The sequence below is a fragment of the Pleurodeles waltl genome, chromosome 4_1 (genome assembly GCF_031143425.1).
Source record: "Pleurodeles waltl isolate 20211129_DDA chromosome 4_1, aPleWal1.hap1.20221129, whole genome shotgun sequence".
Classification (NCBI taxonomy): domain Eukaryota; kingdom Metazoa; phylum Chordata; class Amphibia; order Caudata; family Salamandridae; genus Pleurodeles; species Pleurodeles waltl.
In genome coordinates, this window is record NC_090442.1 from 481,424,198 (window position 1) to 481,446,050 (window position 21,853).

The window sequence follows — 21,853 nt, forward strand, 5'->3', positions numbered from 1 at the left end:
TCCAAGTCCAGCATTTACAATGTCATTACACCATGTGCATCCTTTCAATCACCCATCATCTTCTCTTCTCTCTACACTTTTCCCCCTCGCTCTCCATTCCTTTTTATCCCCCTCCCTCGTCATCTTCCTGTCCTGGGTATCTGTTTCGCCCCTCCTGTTGCTCTATCTCCAGTATATCCTATTTGCATGTTCCTTCCCTCCAACATCTCCTGTGTGCTGTGTGCATCCCTGTGGGGAAATGTTTTCTCTACTCCTCCCCTAGCTGGAAATATTCTCTCCTTCAAAATATGTCCCCCTACAGTGACTCGCTACCTTCCTTTCTGTACTAATAATTCCCTCCCCTCTTTTTTCCGCTATCCTTTTGTTTTCATTTCCATTTTTCATCTCCAGTCGTAAGCACTTACATTCTTTCCTCCCACCTCCTCTCCCACCCCACTTCCTAACCTTTACTAGTATATAGTGTTACCTGAATCTACATGCATTTTTAAGTAATGCTTAAAGAACATAAGACTGAGTAGGCTCTGCTGAGATTTCACTCATCGACAAGCAATTGACATAGAAGCCTCAGAAGCAGGCACCTTAACCCATCATGCTGTTATATCAAAGCTACTGACAAGGAAGCAGAATTCCGAAACAAAACCCACCGCAGTGGGTTTTACAGCAGAGTCTAATCAAGAGCAGGTAGGCACTTTTAAAAAGGGAGTCGTTTCTTTTCATGGCAGCACTCATCAGCCTTTCCCTTCCCTCCCTCCACAAACATTATTAAATACCCTTCTGTAAAGATAACTGACAAAGAGAAAATCGCCCACAGCAAATGCTGTAAAATAATCCCAAAACAGAACCCCTATGCACGGATTATTATTTTAGAAACGCACTGGTGTCTAGGATCTTTTTGCAATTTCTAAAATCCCAAACACGATACATTTAACAAAAAACGTAAAGGTTTTCAGGAAGCTGAAGGTTTTAGGACTTCGTGTCCAAAATGTTCCGAGTCAGTAATATAACCCCACGATGACGGGATTCCCCAGGAGCATGTTGCAAGGACCCATGAGAGTCCATAACTCACATTAATTCATAGACTACGTTGCCTGGGGTGGGCCTGCACCGCAGGGGCTTGTGTTACGCCCCTGGTTCGAGTGCTGGGTGAGACTAACTGCTGTAGCTGAGCAGCTGCCTTCGGACGGTGACTCTGTAAACATCCATTTGGTCGAAGATTAAACGGTCAAGCCAAACAGAATTAAATGCTCAGGCGCGTGATGTTTGTGGTGCATCGGGGACCGTCGTGAGGTGAAGCGTTGGCCAGTTGCCCTGCGCACTTGGGCGGGCACCCCGTCTTTAGCGGCCTCCTGGCCTGCCTTTGTCACCATGCTGGCACAACTGGTTTTAAATACTACCCTGTTGCAACGCTTTGCTGCCTGCTTATTTGAGTGAAGCTGCTTTTATCGTGCCTACGTTGTTCTCGGCACGGGCTGCCCGCATTTTTACAGAGGGAGCATAGGAGACAGCTGAGGAAATGAGAGACAAACGAGTGGCTGCTGATCCTGGCAGCTGATCCTGGCAGCTTCCAGCGTGAAGGTCGGGACTGCTGCCTGTGGGAGTGGCAACATGTATGCGAGTCCACTCACCCCCAAATAAGTGCCGACGGGGCCCGTCGCGAACCACGGCCACAAAGGATGTACTGCGTCTACTGATCTAACAGATCTAGTGGCCTCCAACAAAGAGCATCCCTGGTACAAAACAGTCTTGTCATGTTTACGAATATGCAGTAGAACGAAGGAAAAAACACCTGTGCGCTAAGAAAATGTTCATAAGAGATGAAGGCATTCAAACCTTGTACAATACAGTGTACTGAAATTATAGCAAGTAAATCACAAAAATGCGAAATAAACGGAAAGTTACATTTATTAACAAATTTTTTAAATATTAATATCAATTAATTGTTGAAAAATATTATAAAAATAGTCTTATAAACTCATTCAAGTTATATATGCTTAACATCAGACTTCTCAAGCAGTACTAATGAACATCTTCTACCTTATTCAGGGCCGGCCTTAGCGCTGGTGGCATCCTGTGTGACAATGTTTGTTGGCGCCCACCAATGACCACCTCTGCCCCGGATTCCATCACTACCACCTTTTAACAGTGTCCCTGTAGTCTCCATTACCAATCTCTCTATGGTGTAATTAATTTGTTTTATAGCACCACTCATACCAGTGTAGTGTGTCAGAGCACTTTACAATACACACACATTACACAGAGACAAACAATCATAGGTGTGTAAACCAATGTATCAGAAATGTTACATGAGACACAGGACTACAAGGTGTAGGAGTCACATGTCATCTATACTGGTAGGCTGTCTACTGTAGAGTGCTTGGTCCGGAGAATAACAAACTCAGCATTTAAATGTAACACCACGGATGGGGGTTCTCTGTAATAATAAAAATTGATTTCCGTTCAAATGAACCCTTTTTGCAACATTAGAATAATGAAAGACTGGGGAAAAAATCATAACACTCTAATCTATAGCTTGCAGTACGCATGCAGTTCTTTGATGACAGTTAATAGCATACTCTTCTATATTCGGATTTTAACTTATGAACTGTAATAAAATTACCTCTCTGACAACAGTAGTAGTCAGCTGACCTATTTGCATTATGTGCACTTTGTGAGCCGCATGGTACACGTTCTTTGAAGCAGGCATTTTAACCCTCTGCACTACCTTAAAACTTCCACTGGAGAAAATGCCAATCTCTCGCCAGCCAGAAAATTAATCACCAGTTATCTTGACATATTTATGATTGCCTGAAAATTGCTGGAGGCAAGTAATGCCGCAGCAGGTGCTTTTAAAACCATAATATGGCTGCAATCATGGCGCCTGAAGTCAGAACCTGATGCTGTGGCACAGGTCGCACAGCCCTAGAGCCGGCCCTGACCTTATTATTTACAGTAATGATATTGTTGTATATGCTGTACGATAAAAATATCACCTACCGGTTTCTAGGGTTCTTACAGGCAATGCAGACGTTGATTGATTTCCATGCCCAATTCTTGTATAGGCCCTGACTGAAATGTTGTACAGTGTATATGGTTTCAGATATCTTAAGGTCATGGTCGTTGCGGAAGTATTCTCGGCGTGTAAGCCAGATGAGTTCCTGTACAGCACTTCATAATGAGTGACAATGCCATTCGGCTCGCTCGGGGCAGCCCATTCCAGACTGACGCTTCTTGCAGTAATCCCTATCAGCATTAAATTCTGGGGAGGAGAGCCGGGTTCTGAAAAGTAGAAATTCACAAAATACTGAAAATTACATTTCATAACTTTAGGAATATTCCCAAGGATTTCTATAATATATAACCAAAAAATAAGAAACCAAGAAAGATATGCAAACTCTTGATTAGCTGCAGACGAAAATTGTAGTTTCTTGAATTTTATAAAATATGCATAGGCAAACTCCCCACCTTATTATATAAGGGATGAATTTGTAGAGACAATCCATGGAAGAACCATTCTAAAATGGACGCAGTGTGCTGTTTTTGGAATATTCCATCCATGCTTTTTAATTCAGTTTCCAACACTGAAGGCATCGGCAATATGGACAGCTGATCATTGGAAACTGACCAAAAACGTCAATTTACTGCACAAGAATCAGTAATCTACCATTGAATAATATAACTATAAAGTCGCTAATTGTTCAGCTGGGTGTTATTTTTGTGTCAACACGTTTTCGATACTGTAAGAAACATCATGGGACTCACTCACAGGGCAGACACGGGAAACACTTTCAACACATTATATGACACTGCCACTGAACATTGGCTATATAAAAAAACATGTTTTTCTCAGAAAACTTTCATAACCCTATATATACTCCAATAGCAAAACAAACGCTATGCCAACTATTTTCTCCTCCAATTTTAAGATCGTTGTCAAATTATTGCTGTTTGACAACCCAGCTCAATTTTGAGGCACCCTGAACACTTTCTTCAGATCAATCACAGAAAAAACTACCTATACAACAAAAAATTGTCCCCTTTACAAGTTTGTATAAAGAAACTGCAAAACCATTTTTGATTCTATTACATACCAAACCAACTCAAAAGAGATGTTGCAATTAGGAAACAACCTGCCATGCTGTGACACAAAACTATGGTTGAGCACTGTACCAACAAAGTATCTGTGAAGCCAAAAAAGGATACTTTTCTGGGAAAATATGGTGGCCACCACATTCGAAGATACAAAGACTCCTTTCTCCTTCATTAAGCCAATCGCATTATCTCTGCAGTACTCTTGCCCACTCAGTCGCTGAATAAGTTCTAAAATCTAAAATGCCCATAGTTTGAACAAGCATACACAGAGCCCCTCCATCTTTTATCACCAGACTCCTTGAACTCAGCCACAACAGTTTCACATTCACTCCAGTCAACCAAATAGAATAGACAGATTCCTACTAGTAGGCCTCAGGTCATGCAATGAATCGGGAATGAATCAGGAGTCAGCAACAATCATCACAGCCCAAAAAGAGATCAAATATGTCCCCGACAGCCATCATCTGCATGTAGAGTTCCCCAATGTTCAAACCCACTGAATGATCACACCCTGCTCAAAGAAAGCCTTTCTGTGCCCACTAGAACCTAGCAAACACCTTCTCATCTTATCGATTAAATGAAATTCAGAAAAGTGTGGCAAAACTAGTCATTGCAAACTTCAGTCACATATTACTTTCTACATTCTCCTGGATACTCATCAGTCCATTCGGGCCAGAACACACACTCAATACAATAATAATCACAGCACTGTGTGATCTGCTAGTAGTAGCAAACCTAGATGCTGTCAGCATGCACATTTGTATCGACACCTCCAGCCTCTTTGATATGGTGAAACACAACAGCATTTTTACATGCAGTAGGCATAATTTCAGAACCTTGTCTCACATAGAATAAATATGTCTTCCTATTTCCTCCTTCCAATCTGTCAGTTGCAGTCACTCAAGGCTCATATCTATCCCCACCCTCTTCAACATCTGTGTCAGGCCAAACTAGACCCATGCTGCTGTATTCACCTCCTATTCTACATCTGTGCTCAACACACCTTTGAGTCAAAGGGAAATAAGACTAATTGCCTTTTCTTTACTAAGGCCTTAAGGCTACTGTATGCTGGATGTGACGTCAAGGCTCTAAACTGAAATCCTAGTAATACACCCTCTATATGTTCTCGAGAAGATAAACCAATCAGCCCATTACCATGATAGGCAAAAACGCTGCCATCAAGTGAAGGGTGAGATACTTAGGGGTCACCTGGAAAGAGCACGTGACTTCAACATTCAGGTTGGAGTGGCAGTAAAATTATTTTTCGACTAGTTAAAGCTCCTCAAAATAAAATACTGTTTACATCTGAAGAGAATTACTTCAGGGAAGTAGACCTCCTTGTCAACGTTCACCGTGACTATAGCAAGTCCCTCGAGAGCAGCTTGTCAAATTACCGACTAAAAAGGATCTACCCCAAAAATCTCCTGAACTGCCAATCCTTATGGTCGGTCTGATCTGAACATTACCCACCTCATAATTCTGAGGGACAGATGTATTGCTGTTTGAGATCCGCCTTTAAAACACTCCTCATCTCAACATTCACAATGCCCTCAGCCTCAGACAATGCAGGCCCGAACTGACACCCGTCATTTCTTTTTTGATATACACCTTGTACCTCACACAACGTGCTGCTAGAAGCTCATTAACGAACAAAACCTGAGCTTAAAATGATAACGTTTAGTGAGATACAAACTCATTAAACTTGTGTGCCTGCAGACATGTTAAATAGTCTCCTCCTAAAATGTCATGCTTTCTACTCGTGGTATGTCTATCTGCATGTTTCTAATTGCTAGAGCAGAGATGGATGACTCTAGCCATGTTCTCACCTGTTGCTATTTAGCCCCATGCTGCTTCTGGAGCGCCTTGAAGCAATGTGTCCTAGGTAATAACATACATGTGAGCTTGCTTGCGAAACTTTACTGTTAGTTCCCTAGTTATGAAACGCGTGATCCACAGGTCGCTTAGCACAGTCTGCAAGATGACGGTGTACATCACCACAATCAAGGATACATCAGACGGCTGGCCAGCAACTGAACTGCCTTGTTGTGGATTAACAACACTATGACAGGATTAATGCATGCTATCTGTGACTGCCTGCTTTAACAAATGAACACCTGTACTGAAAATGTGGTGAATGATGTACATACCATCTTCAAGAGTCCTCACAAAAATATCGTTTTCCTCCGACAAAGAACTTTCTCCTGCAGTTGTAGATGCAGCCACTCGCATTTTGTAATCTGTGTATTTCTTTAAATCTAGGAGAACAAAACGTAATCGGACAAACAATGAACAATGGCCGGGCTGTTAGTAAAGTTTTCACATTTCATCTGCACAACTTTCACCTCTCAATCATTTGAGTGAGTTTACGTGGAGAGGAAACGCTCCTTTCATACATGTTGATGTACATTTTGATGTAATATTATTGACAAGAAGCTGCCATAAATTCCACTTGAACACTCGTTGCAAGCATGTGCGTCATGTAAAAAGAGGTGAATAGACCTTTACCCATGCCGGAGTAAAGACGATGTAGAAAGGTATAGTGCACATATCGGTATACAAAGTGTGCCTAATTTATCGGATGTTCCACGCACATATAGACTAAATATTTATTTGAGAAGCTAAGGACATGCACTACAAAACAAAGCAGAAACATAAAAGAAACATATTTGGGTAGTCACGGACTCAGCTGAATGCACTACACTTCAAGTAATGAAGTTTAAACTGAGCATAGATGTGGGAACAGTGTGCCGTCATGGGACGCATGTGAGAAATACTGGTTTTGGAAAACTGTTTATGAAGAATGGGTCTGTGTGTATCTGAGGTGACAGAACTCAAAAAGTAGAAGTGAGTTCTTAGTCAGCTACAATTTACACAAAAACAGTGATTACTAAGTGTGCAGCTGATTAATCTAACCACCATCCATTAAAGGACACAGGAGCCAGAAAATGCAACTCACTCTCTATCATCAGGGAAATGCAAAAGCTCCTAAACGTCAGGTGAGACACACAGGTGTAGGCATACTGGCTGTTTTTATGGGCGAGCGCAAAGCGCTCTGTCCATTCTGTAATCTCTCCTTGGGCTACAAACCACACCCATGGCACGTCAGTCACTCACATTGTTTCGTAGGCTTGCCTTTTAAAATCCGCTTGCATTTGTGAAAGGCATGCATTCCTCATGCCTTTTCCGGTGTTCAGCCCACCTTCACAGCACCGGTAAACTACTACAAACATCCGAGGCTCGATGTTTTCAGCCTGGGGTCTGGACTACTTTATCTGCATTTTACATGGTGCGATCGCACTGCATTTTTTTTCTTTAATCTGCTTGCTTATGTCAACTGCTTTACTTTTTATTTTCAGTTTGTGTGGCAAAAAAAGTACAGTTAGTAATTTTCAACGCAAATAGCTCTAACTCGCGCAAACGCGAGAACCATTGCATTGCAAATGCTTGTTCTAAAATCATGGACACTTTAGTGTTCTAACTATTTGACAATCACCTGCAAAACAGAAGGCAGGAAGTTGTCTCTTGGTTGCAAACAGTGCGTATAACCCTGAGCGTGCGCTACTTTTTCTTTGCATGGTCAACTTTCATTTACCTCATTTTAATTAAATGCTTATAGATTGTATGTTTATGTGGTTACATAGATGGAATTTTCTCCATCATGCTATCCCTGCAGTGTATCAATAGCCACTTGTGGATTCTCCACTGAATTTAGGCCCTTACGCATTTGCTTACAGAAACAGAATGGGTATGACCCTTTGATACACCAGGCCCTTCATACCTATTTACCATATCCACCCAACATTAAATCAGTTTAAATGACACATAGACGTTATTATGACTAAAATCTATGAGCACTGGATAAGTCAAATAAATCATTACAATGTCCAGACGTCTATTCATGAGCAATTTAGCCGTCTCTGAAAAAGAATCTAGGCAATGTCACGCTGATAATTCACACCAATAATATCAAAATTCTGTAAGAAACAAATGTGTACCTGTGTTTTCCCCAATGCCTTCCTACAGAGTCAGAAAAAGTGCTAGTAGCAACCGCTTGTGCGATCCAATGATAATACATCTTTTCCAGCCTGCTGTAACTCCAAATGGAAGAATTGTTTCACAAATCTTGATTATATGTTCCTTCTAGCAACGTGACTTTCGACTTTCTAGACACCCTCTGTGGCATAGTCTATCTTGAGAGAACTTTGATCCAGAAATATGGCTAAGGCAAGAGGAAATTTAGCTCCAATCCCAGAGCCTTAGAACTTCCATTGGCAAATGGACCTTTATCTAATGGGGCTGGTAGCATCCGTTACTGGTCCTGATGTAAATATGAGCTCTGTGGGAATATCGTGGATATCTCTCCCTTCATATGAAAATATCGGCTGCCAAAAGCAGCTAGCATTTCAGTGTGAAACTCAGCAGAAGTATGGGAATTACTGGGGGAATCGGTACTGAAATTACTGATTCCCCAGGTAATGCCTTGTTTCTTAGTGGGCCCTCAGTGACCAACATATAAACGGATGGATCTTCCCCTCCACTGGATTCACTAGTACCAGCGGTATCAATAAGGAAACATGGGCCCATTTTATGGGCCACTCATTAAAAAGCCCAAGTCATTTTTGAGGAGTTTTGCTACCACCACAAACTTTACCAAACCCTTAGAATAGCACCTTATTGTAACACAGTCACCTTAATATCATATGCAACAACTAACCCCGCGTTATCGTAGTAGGAGCCTGCATGATTTATTTGAAGCAGCAATAAACTAGTGTTTTGTCTAGATGACACATTTTTTCATTGCAAGAAGCTTCGAATTCAATGTGCTCTGACTTGCATCCAATATTATCGCCTTTAAAACTTGAGCTCAGCCTACCTACCAATTGATAATCCAGGTTTGCCTAAGCATGACTTTGCTTTATCTCTTTCTTTATGTAGCCGAATGGGGAGCAAAGTGAGGTTAGCTATAGAAGATGAACCCTGAACCTTCTGTTCTGTGAATACAGAGCTTGTGACTCCCTCACATTTATATTTCCATGAACAGGCAAGCTAAGATAGACTATGCTTTCAAAATCTTGTGTCCAGGTTGTCTGGCTTCTGTAGTTGCATTTTTGATGTCATATCTCCCAAAGAACCTGCTCATGGCAGTTCTCTGCTCTTCTCCCTGCAGGTAACACGTGTTCATGGTGGAAGATGTTGCCACACTCACTCTGGGCAGCACAGGCTGCTCTAAAGGCACTGAAGGCCACCAAGCAACTCAGAAGGAAGAATGATGTGGCAGCAACCAGACTTTCCTCAACAGTCTCCATGGTTTCTGATTGCTTTGATGGTGGTCACCCATTCAAGCGCATTGCTAAATTAGTTTATGCCCCCCCCCATAAAAATGGCATAGAGAATAATGAAACTTACAGAGAACAATCAGATTTCCTTACAGAGAATGCATGCATATTGAGAAGCTATGTACATTGTGAATCATGACCTGCATCCAGGGACAAGGAGCGTCCTACTCCAACAGATGTGGAATCAGAAACACTGACCAACCCTCGGAAGATGTCTCCAAATGCAGATCTCATCCTGCGCTTGCTAGTAGACTCACCATTTAGCAGAATGGATCTCCTCATGTGCAACGATGGTGCTGATAACCAGAGAGTTGCAAGGAGAAGAATTAATTACTACTGCAAAAATGTGAGTACTAATGAATTTGTTAAAGCTCAGTAAGAACGGTCAGGGGCCTAACAACTCCAACAGAAAGGATGGACAAGCCAACAAAGGGGAGCAATGGGGGTCAAGCAACTTTATTGAAGTACAATATGGAACATGTACATTCTTGTTGCACCAAATCAATTACAGAGCTGCCAGTACAAGTCTTTTCCATTTTCCCTGCCACCACTTATATAGTTGTAGAAAAAAACAACATGGTAATGTTCGACTACCCACTGTGAACACCCCACCCCCCGCCATCATGGTATCATCTACAGTGGAGGAAAATGTAGGAAACTAAATGTTACTGTGAAAACTCAATACAATGGACATCTTGAAGGAGTGGCAGTAATACAAGATCCTGACAACCCACATCAGTTTGTTTGGAGGGTCAGACATATCAGCTCAATAAACTTCAGAGTAAAACAACTGAAAGTTTGGGCACTGATGATCGAGAGGATGCAGAAAGTACAATTTAGTCTTGTGAAATTTCACATAATGATTTGGATGAAGGGCCACAGAAGACTTGAGAAGTCTCCTAAGTCTGTCAAGTGGGACCACTCAAGGCACAATGTATTCTACTTAGTGATAACATTTCTTATCTATTCCGGGTCAGCAAAGATACATGTTCATCCTTTGGGGCTGGGAATGGGCAGCCATTTTAAACTCAATTTAGTAATTTATGTCACTCAATGAACAGACACAAAGAGGGAGTTAACTTTTCACTGCAGCCTCTACAACAATTCAGGACTCAGTTTAAAAAGTCACTAAGAGCTTCACAATAATGGCTGTAAGGCACAAAGAAGTCGAGGAATGCACTATGATAACAGGTGTGACACTCAAACGTGTCACAGCAAGTAGAGGACATGAGAAGTGTCTGGGCTACATGTAGTGTTAATTTATTTCAGATCACCTTCCCTGACATGAACAAATGGTACTGTGTCCACCACATTCAACGTGCCCTCACATTTCCACTGACTGCTAAACTGACGATGCATGTATAAATAAGGACACAAGTGTAGCCAGGAGTGATCCTGAATTACATTACAAAGGTTTTACTCCAGCAGCTATTGTATAAAAAGCTTGTCCCGCCACTCGAGTTGAGAGTCACACATTTTTCATCAAGCCTGATTTTTTTAAATGCAACAGTGGAAAGAAGATGGTGCTTGAACCAACAAATCCAACATATTAAAGCAACTGGTGCTCAAGTATATTTTCCTGAGCCGATGAAACTAACAGGCCTGTAATATGGTTGTACTCACTTTTCACTTTGGTAGTAAAAACTCAATAACACATGGATGCACTGTGTCACCTCTGATGCAGCACTAAAATATTCTTCTTTGTTGCAATACCACATTATGATTTTAGGACTTAGTACGACTTGTAACCACCTTTTTTTTCTGACTGTGGTGGTGGGCTCATAAAGCAAGCGTTCTAGGAGTGCGGCTATTTCCCGGTGTTGGAACAAGGGGTTTGGGAGTAGGTTTGGCATTAGGAGTGGGGGTGGAAGCGGTGAAGTGCTTGGTGGTATGTGGGAAGGTGCATAGGAATGCGCATTAAAAAGTGATGAAAATGTGCATGTCTTAAACTTAAGCAGCACTCAGAAACATTCTTTCTGTGTTCCCAAAGTTAAACTCAGGATTCATACGTCTGAGCTGAAAAATTAACAGGGAACATTAGAAATTGAAACAATCCCAGCAAAATAAAATGGTCTAGAGGAATGAAGGGCTTTCAAGATAGATGCAACCTGCTTACAAGAAACACAAATAGGTTATAAAGATGGAAGGATCTTAGAGCTGGTTAATTATTACACTTTAGTTGATACATCTCAGAGAGTGTTTATATGAGGAGTTGCTGTACTAGCCCACCATCCACCCATGGCTAAAAGAAGATGGGCAATTGCTCAAATACAGTATACAATTGTAATTCTTACACATTGTACAATATACAGCCCTACCATACACGGTACAAGCATGTTTAACTATCTAGCAACTGAGATGGGGGTTTGGGACAACCCACACACCATCTGTGGGGTGTTTATTTTCTCAATGGATAAAAGTACTTCAACCTGCACAAAACATTAGTTATCACTGGAAGTGTTGAATAAAATATTCTATTCTGGGGTGTTAAATCAGCGAGTGATCCAGGTTATATCTGCTATTCAGGTACCCTTATAAAATACTCAGATGCAGATTATTTCTTAGCAGAAAAGGAATTTATTGTAGAGTCGGAATTCCTAAAGTTACATCTGATATGAAAAACCCTTTTAATGGTAGATAGGACTCATAATCTGAAGAGACCTAGCAACAGATAGACATTTAATTGAGCTCAATTGTTAGATTTAGATTACTTTCATGTGAGGCAAGGATTGGTCATCAATTTTATGTCTTACATTAAATGCTCAGCTGCTTCCCATATAGTTTGGGATGCTTCCGATTAGAGGAGTCCTGATAAGCTACTCAATCAATAAAGAAAATGGAAATTAAACAGCAATATCAACATCTAATTCTTAATAAACAACCATCAAAAAGCGCAATATGTCTGCAACTGTGTTATACTTTCCTACTAGAATAACAGGATGGCATATAAGGACTAGGGATGAACGAAGTTCATAGAGTTCTCCGCAAAGTGCAAAAAAAAAACTCTACCATGCTACGTGGAATTCCGCAAGCGGTGGAGTTTGGGTAAGTTGTGCTGTTTGTGTTGATTTTTGCATCAGGGCGAACTGCATTACGCTGCGCGCCAGAGAGCACAAACTTCTTTCTGCTGCTCGAATAGATTTTCTACTCGAGCGGCAGCTTTCTCTATGCGAGCAGCAGCTTTCTCACTGCGAGTGGTAGTGACCTACTGTGACCACTTGTGTTCAGAAGTCTCTCTCACGCTCACCAACTGTAGGAAAGTCCTCCTTTTTGCCCTGGTCACCCCCACACTTTTTTGGACAGGTACTGGTGGTTACTGACTCTTGGCTGTGCCCTGGGTACTGCTTACCAGTCCCAGAACCAGTGCTCTGTGTAAAATGGATATGCAAATTAGGCAAATTATAATTGGCTAAATTAACCTACCTATAAGTCCCTAGTATATGGTAGGGCATGTAGGTTTAGGGACCACAGCATAGGTAGTGCACCCATAGGCGCACTGCTGAGGTGCCCAGTGTCATTTTAAAGGCAGGCCTACTTGCTGGCTGCTTTTAAATTAAAGTTATATGCAAATTCGACTTTGGAATTAAAAGTAGTTCCAAAGTCTTAAACTACCTTATTTTTACATACAAGTCACCCCTAAGGTGTGCCCTATGTGCCCCTAGGGCTGGGTACCATGTAACTACAAGCAGGAACCTTATAAAAGTAGTTGTATAAGCCCTGACCCAGCCAAATTCGTTTTTCCCTCATGGTAGTAAATGGCCTTCATAGGCTAGAATGGGGAGACTTAATTTTAATTTTTAAAGTCCCCTTAAATGACAGATACAAAGAGTTTGGTATCAACTTAATTGTTATAATAAATCCCACAATTTCCAGTTGTTGGGTTTAATATAACTTGTTCAGGAAAAGAGTTTTAAACTTTACCTGAAAAGTTGCCAATTTCAGCCCTGCATTGTTTTTGCTGCTGTGCCCTGATTGGCCAGCCTCTGGCAGCCTGGCCAGGCTACCTTGGTGAGGTGTGAAGTGGCCTGGCTTCACACAAAGAGACGTGCCTGTGCGAGGGAATTTACCCTCAGCAGATGGTGAGGCAGGAAGGGGGAGGGCTGCCAAACTGGTCTTCAAAGGCAGAGAAGGACATTTGGAGCAACCCAGCAACACCCCCACATCCTGCAACCCCAGACAACTAGGTGCCCCCTTGATTAGATTAGGAGAGGGCAGGAGAGGGGTGTGTTTATGAATTTTAGCCACACCAGTGGGTGGGCTCAGCCAGATGTAACCTCCAAAAATCAGATTCAGCCATGATGGATTTTTGAAGAATGTTGCCTCCTGGGTTTGATTTTTGCCACACTTCCCAGGAAGTAGTCATCACAGGGGGAAGGACCCTGCACCCGATTGGAGAATCAGGACCCCCCTGTTTTTTACCCAGGAGCAAGGATAAAACTGGCAGACCTGCACCCACACCTCAGATCCCCATCAGATTCCAACAAGGAAAAACCAAAGGAGAAGAAGGACTGCCCTGCTGGACCCCTGGCCTGCACCTGGAACCTGCACTCAGAAGGACTGCACCAGCTGCACACTTGGGCTTCACCACAAGAAGGACTTTGCCTGACTTCAACTGGTTCAAGGAGGGACTCCCTGTTTGCTACAGGTGAAAAATTGCTAACCAGAGTCCCCTGCCCCAACTCCTGAAGAAGTCAACCAGCTGACCACTGCCCAGTGGCCAAAAAGGAGTTTACACCAGGTGCATTCTGGGAGTTGTAGTCCGCACCCCCAAGGATCATCTCAGAGCTTTTGGACCCTTGGGGTGAGCTGTGGACCCCCAAAGAACCTTAAAAGAACATCTGGGAGAATTCCCTGAAGTTTAGAGAAGTTTTGAGAACTTTTGAAAAAAAGCTCTATAGAGGGACCGACCCGTCGCGGCAACTCTAGCCGGCTTGCCTCAACCGCGACCCGGCCTAATTTGCAGGTTCGTCCGGGTGAAGAAAAATCTCCAAAAAAGAGACTAAGGGCCTCATTATGACCCTGGCGGGCGGCGGAGGCCGCCCGCCAGGATGCCACCCTCCAAAATACCGCGCCGCGGTCAAAAGACCGCGGCGGGTATTACAAGTTTTCCCCTGGGCTGGCGGGCGGTTGCTGAAAAACCGCCCGCCAGCCCAGGGGAAAACGACCTTCCCACGAGGATGCCGGCTCGTAATCGAGCCGGCGGAGTGGGAAGGTGCGACGGGTGCAGTGGCACCCGTCGCGTATTTCAGTGTGTGCAAGGCAGACACTGAAATACTTTGCGGGGCCCTCTTAAGGGGGCCCCTGCACGGCAGGGGCCCCCAGGGGCCCCGCGACCCCCCCCTACCGCCATCCTGTTCATGGCGGCTTTCCCGCCATGAACAGGATGGGGGTAGGGGGGGTCAGAATCCTCATGGCTGCGGAGCGCGCTCCGCAGCCATGGAGGATTCACACGAGCAGCGGAAAGTCAGCGGGAGACCGCTGACTTTCCGCTTCTGACCGCGGCTGAACCGCCGCGGTCAGAATGCTCGTTGGAGCACCGCCAGCCTGTTGGCGGTGCTCCCGTGGTCGGTGGCCCTGGCGGCCACCGGCCGCCAGGGTCAGAATGACCCTCTAAGTCTGAACGTACAAGGTTGACCGGGACCTCCCAGCCAGCGTATCCGAGGAGGGCTCCAGAGACGTCGGATCAAGATCCAGGTTTACCCCGGTCAAAGGATTTTCACCTCGAAAAAATGACTAAGTCCGAAGGTAAAAATCTCCAGCGAGGATTCCCGCGACGCGTATCCGGAGAAGGGCTCCAGGAGGTTGGACTGGACTGACAGGTTCTTCCCGCTGAAGAAAATCTTCAGAAAAACGACTAAGTGCGAAGGTAAACTTTTGACCGAGGCCTCCCGCGGCCTGTAGCCGAGCCGGGCTCCATCGCGGTCGGCCTTAAACTTTGACTTTGCCCCGGTCGAGGTGCAACCAGATGACCCGATTGCCGCTTTTTGTTTCTAGGCGCTAAAAAAATTATAATTCTTTAAAAATTCATATCTCTGGTTCCCCTTATTCGATTTTATTAGTTTTTGTGTCATTTTAAAGATAAAAATATAATATATTTTTATAAATTGGTTTTGGATTTTTAAACTGTTTCCTGTGAATATTTAATTACTGTTTTGTGATATTTCAATGCTTTACACTCTGTCTCCTAAGTTAAGCCTTGTCGCTCATCGCCAAGCTACCAAGGGTTGAGATGGGTTTAAATTACTGAGACCTAACTGGACCTAAGTGGAGATTAGTGGCCTATTGCTAAGTGTAGGTACCTACCTGCCCTTACCAATAATCCATTTTCCAACACCAACTTAGTGATTTATCCTGCTTGCGCCTGCCAACTCAACGTTGGCAAGCCGTGCAAGAGAAAAAACTGCACTATGCGTCACTTTGAGAAGTTTTTTAGAATTCCACCCGGAGTGGGGAAACTCTGCGAACTCTGCCAGTGAAGCAGCATTCTTCGCCCACCCCCAATAAGGATAACAGAAATTCAGACTGTAGGAGACTAAGGGCCTGATTATGAGTGCGGTGTTACAAAGGACCGCCATACCCGCTGTAGTGGTCCAACCACTGCATCCCTGGCGGTCCGCCCGCCAGATTGAGATACTGGTGGTCGGACTGCCACAACACCAGAGATCCCGACTAGTTGGCAGTGATGAAGTCGTGGTCAGCAATGGGGGTGCCGATTTCATTATCATGAATTTCCTTGCTGCCAGCCTTTTCATGCCAGGGTCCCTGTAATGAAAAGTCAGGCGGAAATGCAGAGTTGGGGCCACAGCAAGCAAAGTATGTAAAACGTCACGACTAAAAAGCCATGCTAAAAACAATGCAGCTGAAACGTGCAAAATGAAGCTAAAATAAGGAACCAACGTAGGTCCAAGAGGACATCACTAGACCGTGGCCTGGACAGCCGACTATAAGAAACCTGCCAGCCAACCAGCAAAAAATGTATGACTATAGCAAGTCAATTTGTGGGTATCTAACCTTGAAACCTAGGGAAACCATCAGACGGAATAATGTTTTCTGTATCAAACATGCTCACAGAATCAAGTTTACTGGAGGTGATGATATTGTCAATGTTTTACAGGAGTATTATCAGAAATTTCATACTAAGGATGGTCGGTTTTCAGGCATCTTTTTTTTTAACCTTAAATCTATTTAGATAAAAACTTTCTCAAGGCAAGAGTCAGTGATGATTTTTTCTTAGACTAAGAGATAAAAACTGCTGTTGACGACTTACTGGAAGTTAAGAGGTGGAAGAAGAATTTTAGAAAGTTCTGAAGGATCAATTAACCTATTTTTGGGGAAATCTGGCATAAGGCGCCTAATTTTTGAATCCCAGCAAATAAAATGTTAGATTTTGATAAAAGACAAATATTCAGCAAGAGCTGGATTGCATCAACCAATTTTGTTAATTAGCAGTGTTACCAAGATTTATTCGAATGTTGTTGCCACTTGTATGAGCAGGATTGCTGCCAACTTAAAATCATAGTGACAGCATGGGTTTGTTCCTCGCAAAGGCACCACTGATCATATTTCCAGTTACTTTATTTAATGTTACCTCTGTACAGAGCAAGCCTAAGACGATGATCCTGCTCAATGCTGAGAAAACCTTTGATAGGATATAATGGCCGTATCTATGAGCATAAATGAGGAAGATGGGATTCGGGGTTTAGTTTATTAAAACTGCTCACAAGCTTTATACAAGACCTACAGCAAATATTTTAATGATAAGGAATGACTGAATGACAATACAGATTAGAAGCGACACTTGTCAAGGGTGCCCCTGTTCACTTTTATTGTTTACTTCATGCCTTGTACCATTCTATCCAGATTACTGACTTCAAAAAATATTAAACACGTCATAATTGAGGTAATGACATCTGCAGATTTTATAGCAATTACAGATATCGATGTGACTATCAAAGTAGAGGATAAATCCTTCGGAGCAATATCAGTTTGTTTTAAGACAGTAAGACCAGCTTTTAACATATGGAGAGTCTTGCAATTCCACTTTAAAATCCGAGGTGAGCAGCTCTTCTTTTCATTTTTTGCAGTTCTCACTGACAACTATAGGAGAACGTCAGGCTCACACAGTTTGCACAGCTTTACAGGGTGGCATACTCCTATATTTTTCCAAAGTACAAGATATGTTTCAGCTGCTCAAAGATACCTCTGTTGAATACCTTCATCGCTGTTTTTTTTTTTCTTAAACATAGTGCAATCCAATCTGTGTCTAGAAAAAAATCTCCTTTTCTAAACCCGGTTTAAAATCAGTTTTATTAGTAGGAAACTGACATTTTATGAAATGTTTAATTGAGCTAATATAGCTGATCTAGAATGCCAAGCGAGCTGATGGAGTACTAAATTGAATAATGTTAAACGGTTCGCTATAATCTATTTATTAGGGTCATAGGACACTATTTTTTATTTTCTGTATTTCATCTAGGTTACATAAATGGTAATGTCTTAAAGTATTAACCATCTACCTTGTCCAACGGAATGGGTTAATCTTTTACAGATGCTTGCCATATGCCCCACCCTTTTAAGAATTCTGGCAGCTTGTTTTTCATGAAATAAGCAGATTATTGCATAATAAACCAATTCTAAAGACGATCACTTAATACATCTGGGGATCAACCAAACAATGTCTTCCGATGTATCTGTGTGACTGTCACAAGATTTTGAAGAGATGCAGAATGGTTAATCCAAAACCATAGATGGCATGACACTGGAGGGCAAAATGCAAGCCTGTAGGCCTGCTATTGTTCAGAAGCCCCACTGTACCTCATACAAGATGGAAAAACCTAAAAGAAACTCCTAAACATATGGGAACTCCTGGACTTAAGGCTAATGGTATCTTAAGATCATGATATACAAGGACTTTCATGCTGTTTAAATGAAAAACTGTAATTCAGAATGCAGGGTCTAGTCGAAGTGCATCATTTCAAGTAATACATATGCATATTTATTTCTAGTTTTTGATTATAGAATATTTGCAAGTTAGAACATGGATATTTTTAACTTTCATAATAACAAACAAATCATAGATAGAGCAAGAAAGTACGAAGTACTAAAGGGTAGATGTACAAAGTTTTCTTTGATTCATTCACTTAAGGGTTTGTGAACGGTAAAAATCTTTTTTCTAATCTACTAAACCCATTTAGTGATGCAGAAACGTTTTTGTAAATTGCTAAATAGGTTTAGACATTATTTCATCATTTGGAAGGTGTGTTTGAGGCGGGATTTCTTCTAAACTGCCAATCAGTAACCTATATATCAATGTTTTCTGACCGTAATTGTGCTTCCGAACCACTGACCAGTTTCCGACTCCCAAGTTGGGTTAGTAACTGACTTGCAATGAGAAGGGATCCCTTTTTTCACTCCTTGCCCACTGGAAATCTTGGTGGCAGCCCACAGGACCACTGCTAGCTCACACTAAAGTTTTACAAAATGGTAGAACCTTCTCAGGGCCACCATCCCTGTGAAGGTATTCGATAAAGATGCAATCTGCCACCTGCCAACGGACTATTAATTAAATAGTTCATTCTTTGACTACATTTTACTGATTATTTTGCAAACCTCTTATTACATCTGTAAGTTTCCAAACTAAATGACTGCATGCAAAAGTTGGTGTTCAATAAGCGGCCACTTTTTGTGACAAGTACAATATCTGGCTCATTATGGTGTTGTAATCATCTTCTTTATAACCTATCACTCCAAGATGACTGAAAACATTACTGTATTACTTTGGAGAGCAATTGTTCAAAAGCCCTTGATAAGTAGATTATTGATCGGGGGCATCTGACCTACTCTTTATAGCTCAATATTGTGAAAATAGCACTTTTACATAAACTATACACAAACATTACATTTCAGAAGATAGGATGTGGTAAACGAAAATACATGAATATGATATCCATGCATAAGTGCTTTAAGTACATTCGGCCATGAATAGTTCTAAGTTAGTTTGTTATCTGAATCAAGAAGGTTTGCATATTTCTTCTTTCTCGTTTATTGAGTTATTCTACATAAATATTTCCTATTTCATATAACTTCACAGTTGTGTTAAAGCTTCTCTTTGTAGCCTGTACATGTCGCAGGGGGTAATTGATTGATTCCAGGTTGAAGTGATTTTTTTTAAAGCAATCACAATCAAAATACATCCTATGGTTGCAACTGACTAGAATCCTAAACCTTGGAGTGTGTGTTTGTGTGAGCACACTACATAATGTATCCCCTATGCCTGTGTATTGTGAGGGAAATTTTTCAGTGCTTTGAATATTTCCTTTAAATGTCTTCCCTTCCTACACACAAACTATGGAATTGGGACATCCAGGAGCACTTCACCATTCTTTTTGCATTTATGCCTTGACTCCTTAAGCACACATTGGGTTCGCAATTAACTTTGGGTGTGGGTGGTAAATTAGTTTGCAAAGTAATTCCCCGAATATTCCCCTTGACCTCACAAGTCAGGTGTGAAGTACATTTTTGAATTACTGTTGGGACAGAAAAGTCATCTGTATGGTTATAAATGTATTTCCCTGCCCTGAGTGTCCAACTGTATTGTTGTCTGGATTCCTAATATTGATTTTTGATTCAAAAGGCAAACACAGATCATGACTGTGAGTGATGACATAGGCCTGTCTCACACATTGTCCTCTTGTTGGACCCTGAGAGGCACCCAAGGTGCTACCCTCACTATGGTGGAAGGCTACTGCCTTCACCAGGAATTAATCATCACGAGCGCGATGGTGGCAGCATTCCATGTAGTGATCTGTAGGAGTGAACAGGTCCTTTGCAACCTGTGTTACTGGAGAGCGTCCTACAAGCTCATTCAACCTTTTTAAAGTTCAGCTCCTGTGTGCTTAACTCATCCTTGGCCTACATGCAGGGGTGGCTCCTCCGCAGTGGTAGAGGGGCGTCGTCCCCCTAGATGAGCCAGCAGATGAAAAAATAAAACAATAGCTTGCCATTGTTTTATTTTTCGTTTGCTGGCTCAGCCAGCAGGTGCAAGGAGGGGCTGGGCCACAGGGAAGTTGGAGAGGGAGGCAGGGGGAGTGCACTGAGCGTGCAAGTGTGTTTCGCCAACTGTTTCAGGACGGCCAAACACACATGCGCTCTTAGGTTTCTCCAGCCTGGCTGTGAGAAACTGCCCAGACCCCAGGCTTGCATCTGAGCAGCAGACTAATCCTGGCGCTGCTTACATGCTATGTATTGCATGTAAGCAGCACCAGGATTTCTGGGGAGCCTGTGCTGGTGTCCCAGTGAATGCTGTGACACCATCAGGAGCAGAGGAGCAAGGAAGCAGGAGACGGCAATGGGAGATGGGCGGCGAAAGGTAAGTAGTTTCTTTGTGTTTTTTTTTTAAATGTTTCTCCCATAATCTGATGGCACGCCCCCTCCCCCCTGCACCTCTCTCCTTGACATATGCAGTGGCCGCCTCTGCCTACTTTAGCTATATTTAAAGTGCTGCGTAGTGCAGAAGTGACATCTCTCTGCTTGATGTATGTGTACCTTGGAAGGGTACTGAGGGTGTGCCGCTGGAGCTGAAGGTGCACCACAGGCAAGGCCGCCTGCGCCCGTCTGTGCCTGGACCGCACCCAGCGCCGGAATGCCTGGCTCTCACCCCCTCCACTGCCGCCACATCCATCTTCATTACGAAGCCACCACCCTCCGTGCCCTCAACTCCGGCCGTTCACCAGCCTGCCATCAAGCAACCCCGCCGATCACCTGCGGACCCTTCTCCTGCTGGAACTGCACCTTCACCAGCCTCCATGCCAATGATCCACCCACCAAGGCAGGACGCAGCCATCTCAGATGAATCCTACTCAACACCCGCTCCTTCCACAAACACGCCCTCAAACTCTGGAATCTACTCAACTCAGCTTCCCCAGATGTCGCCTTTCTGACCAAGACCTGGATGAACCCCTATTCAGAGCCAGACATCGCCATAGCCATCGCAAACAGCTACAAGATTACCCACAGGGACCGCTCCAACAAACCAGGAGGAGGCATCGCCATCGTCCACAAGAACACCCTCAGGATCACGACCAGCACCGATGACACCCTCAACACCACCGAACACATGCACTTCTAGATCCACACCAACACAAACACCACCCTCCGAGGGACCCTTGTTTACAGACCCTCCAGCCCCGACAGCAGTTAAGCGACTTCATCACCGACATCATCAGCACGCACGCTCTCGCATCCACAGACTACATACTCCTTGGGGACTTAAACTTCCACCTCAAGAACACCAACGATAACAACTCCGGCACCCTGTTCGACAACCTCTCAAATCTCGGCTTCACACAGCTCTTCACGACACCCACCCACTCCTCAGGACACACACTTCACCCCATTTTTTCACCAGGAGACACGTCTCCTTCAGCCAC

General features: G+C 43.1%; 1 protein-coding gene across 1 annotated transcript in view; it reads right to left on the reverse strand.

Moving 5' to 3' along the window:
• PTPRQ (protein tyrosine phosphatase receptor type Q) overlaps window positions 1-21,853 on the reverse strand; it is a 1,423,303-nt gene that overhangs the window by 637,891 nt on the left and 763,559 nt on the right. The window contains exons 27-28 of the mRNA XM_069227528.1: window positions 6,237-6,344; window positions 2,995-3,276 (exon numbers count right to left, since the gene is read on the reverse strand). Coding sequence (XP_069083629.1) covers window positions 2,995-3,276; window positions 6,237-6,344 — 390 coding nt within the window. The remainder of the gene's footprint in view (window positions 1-2,994; window positions 3,277-6,236; window positions 6,345-21,853) is intronic.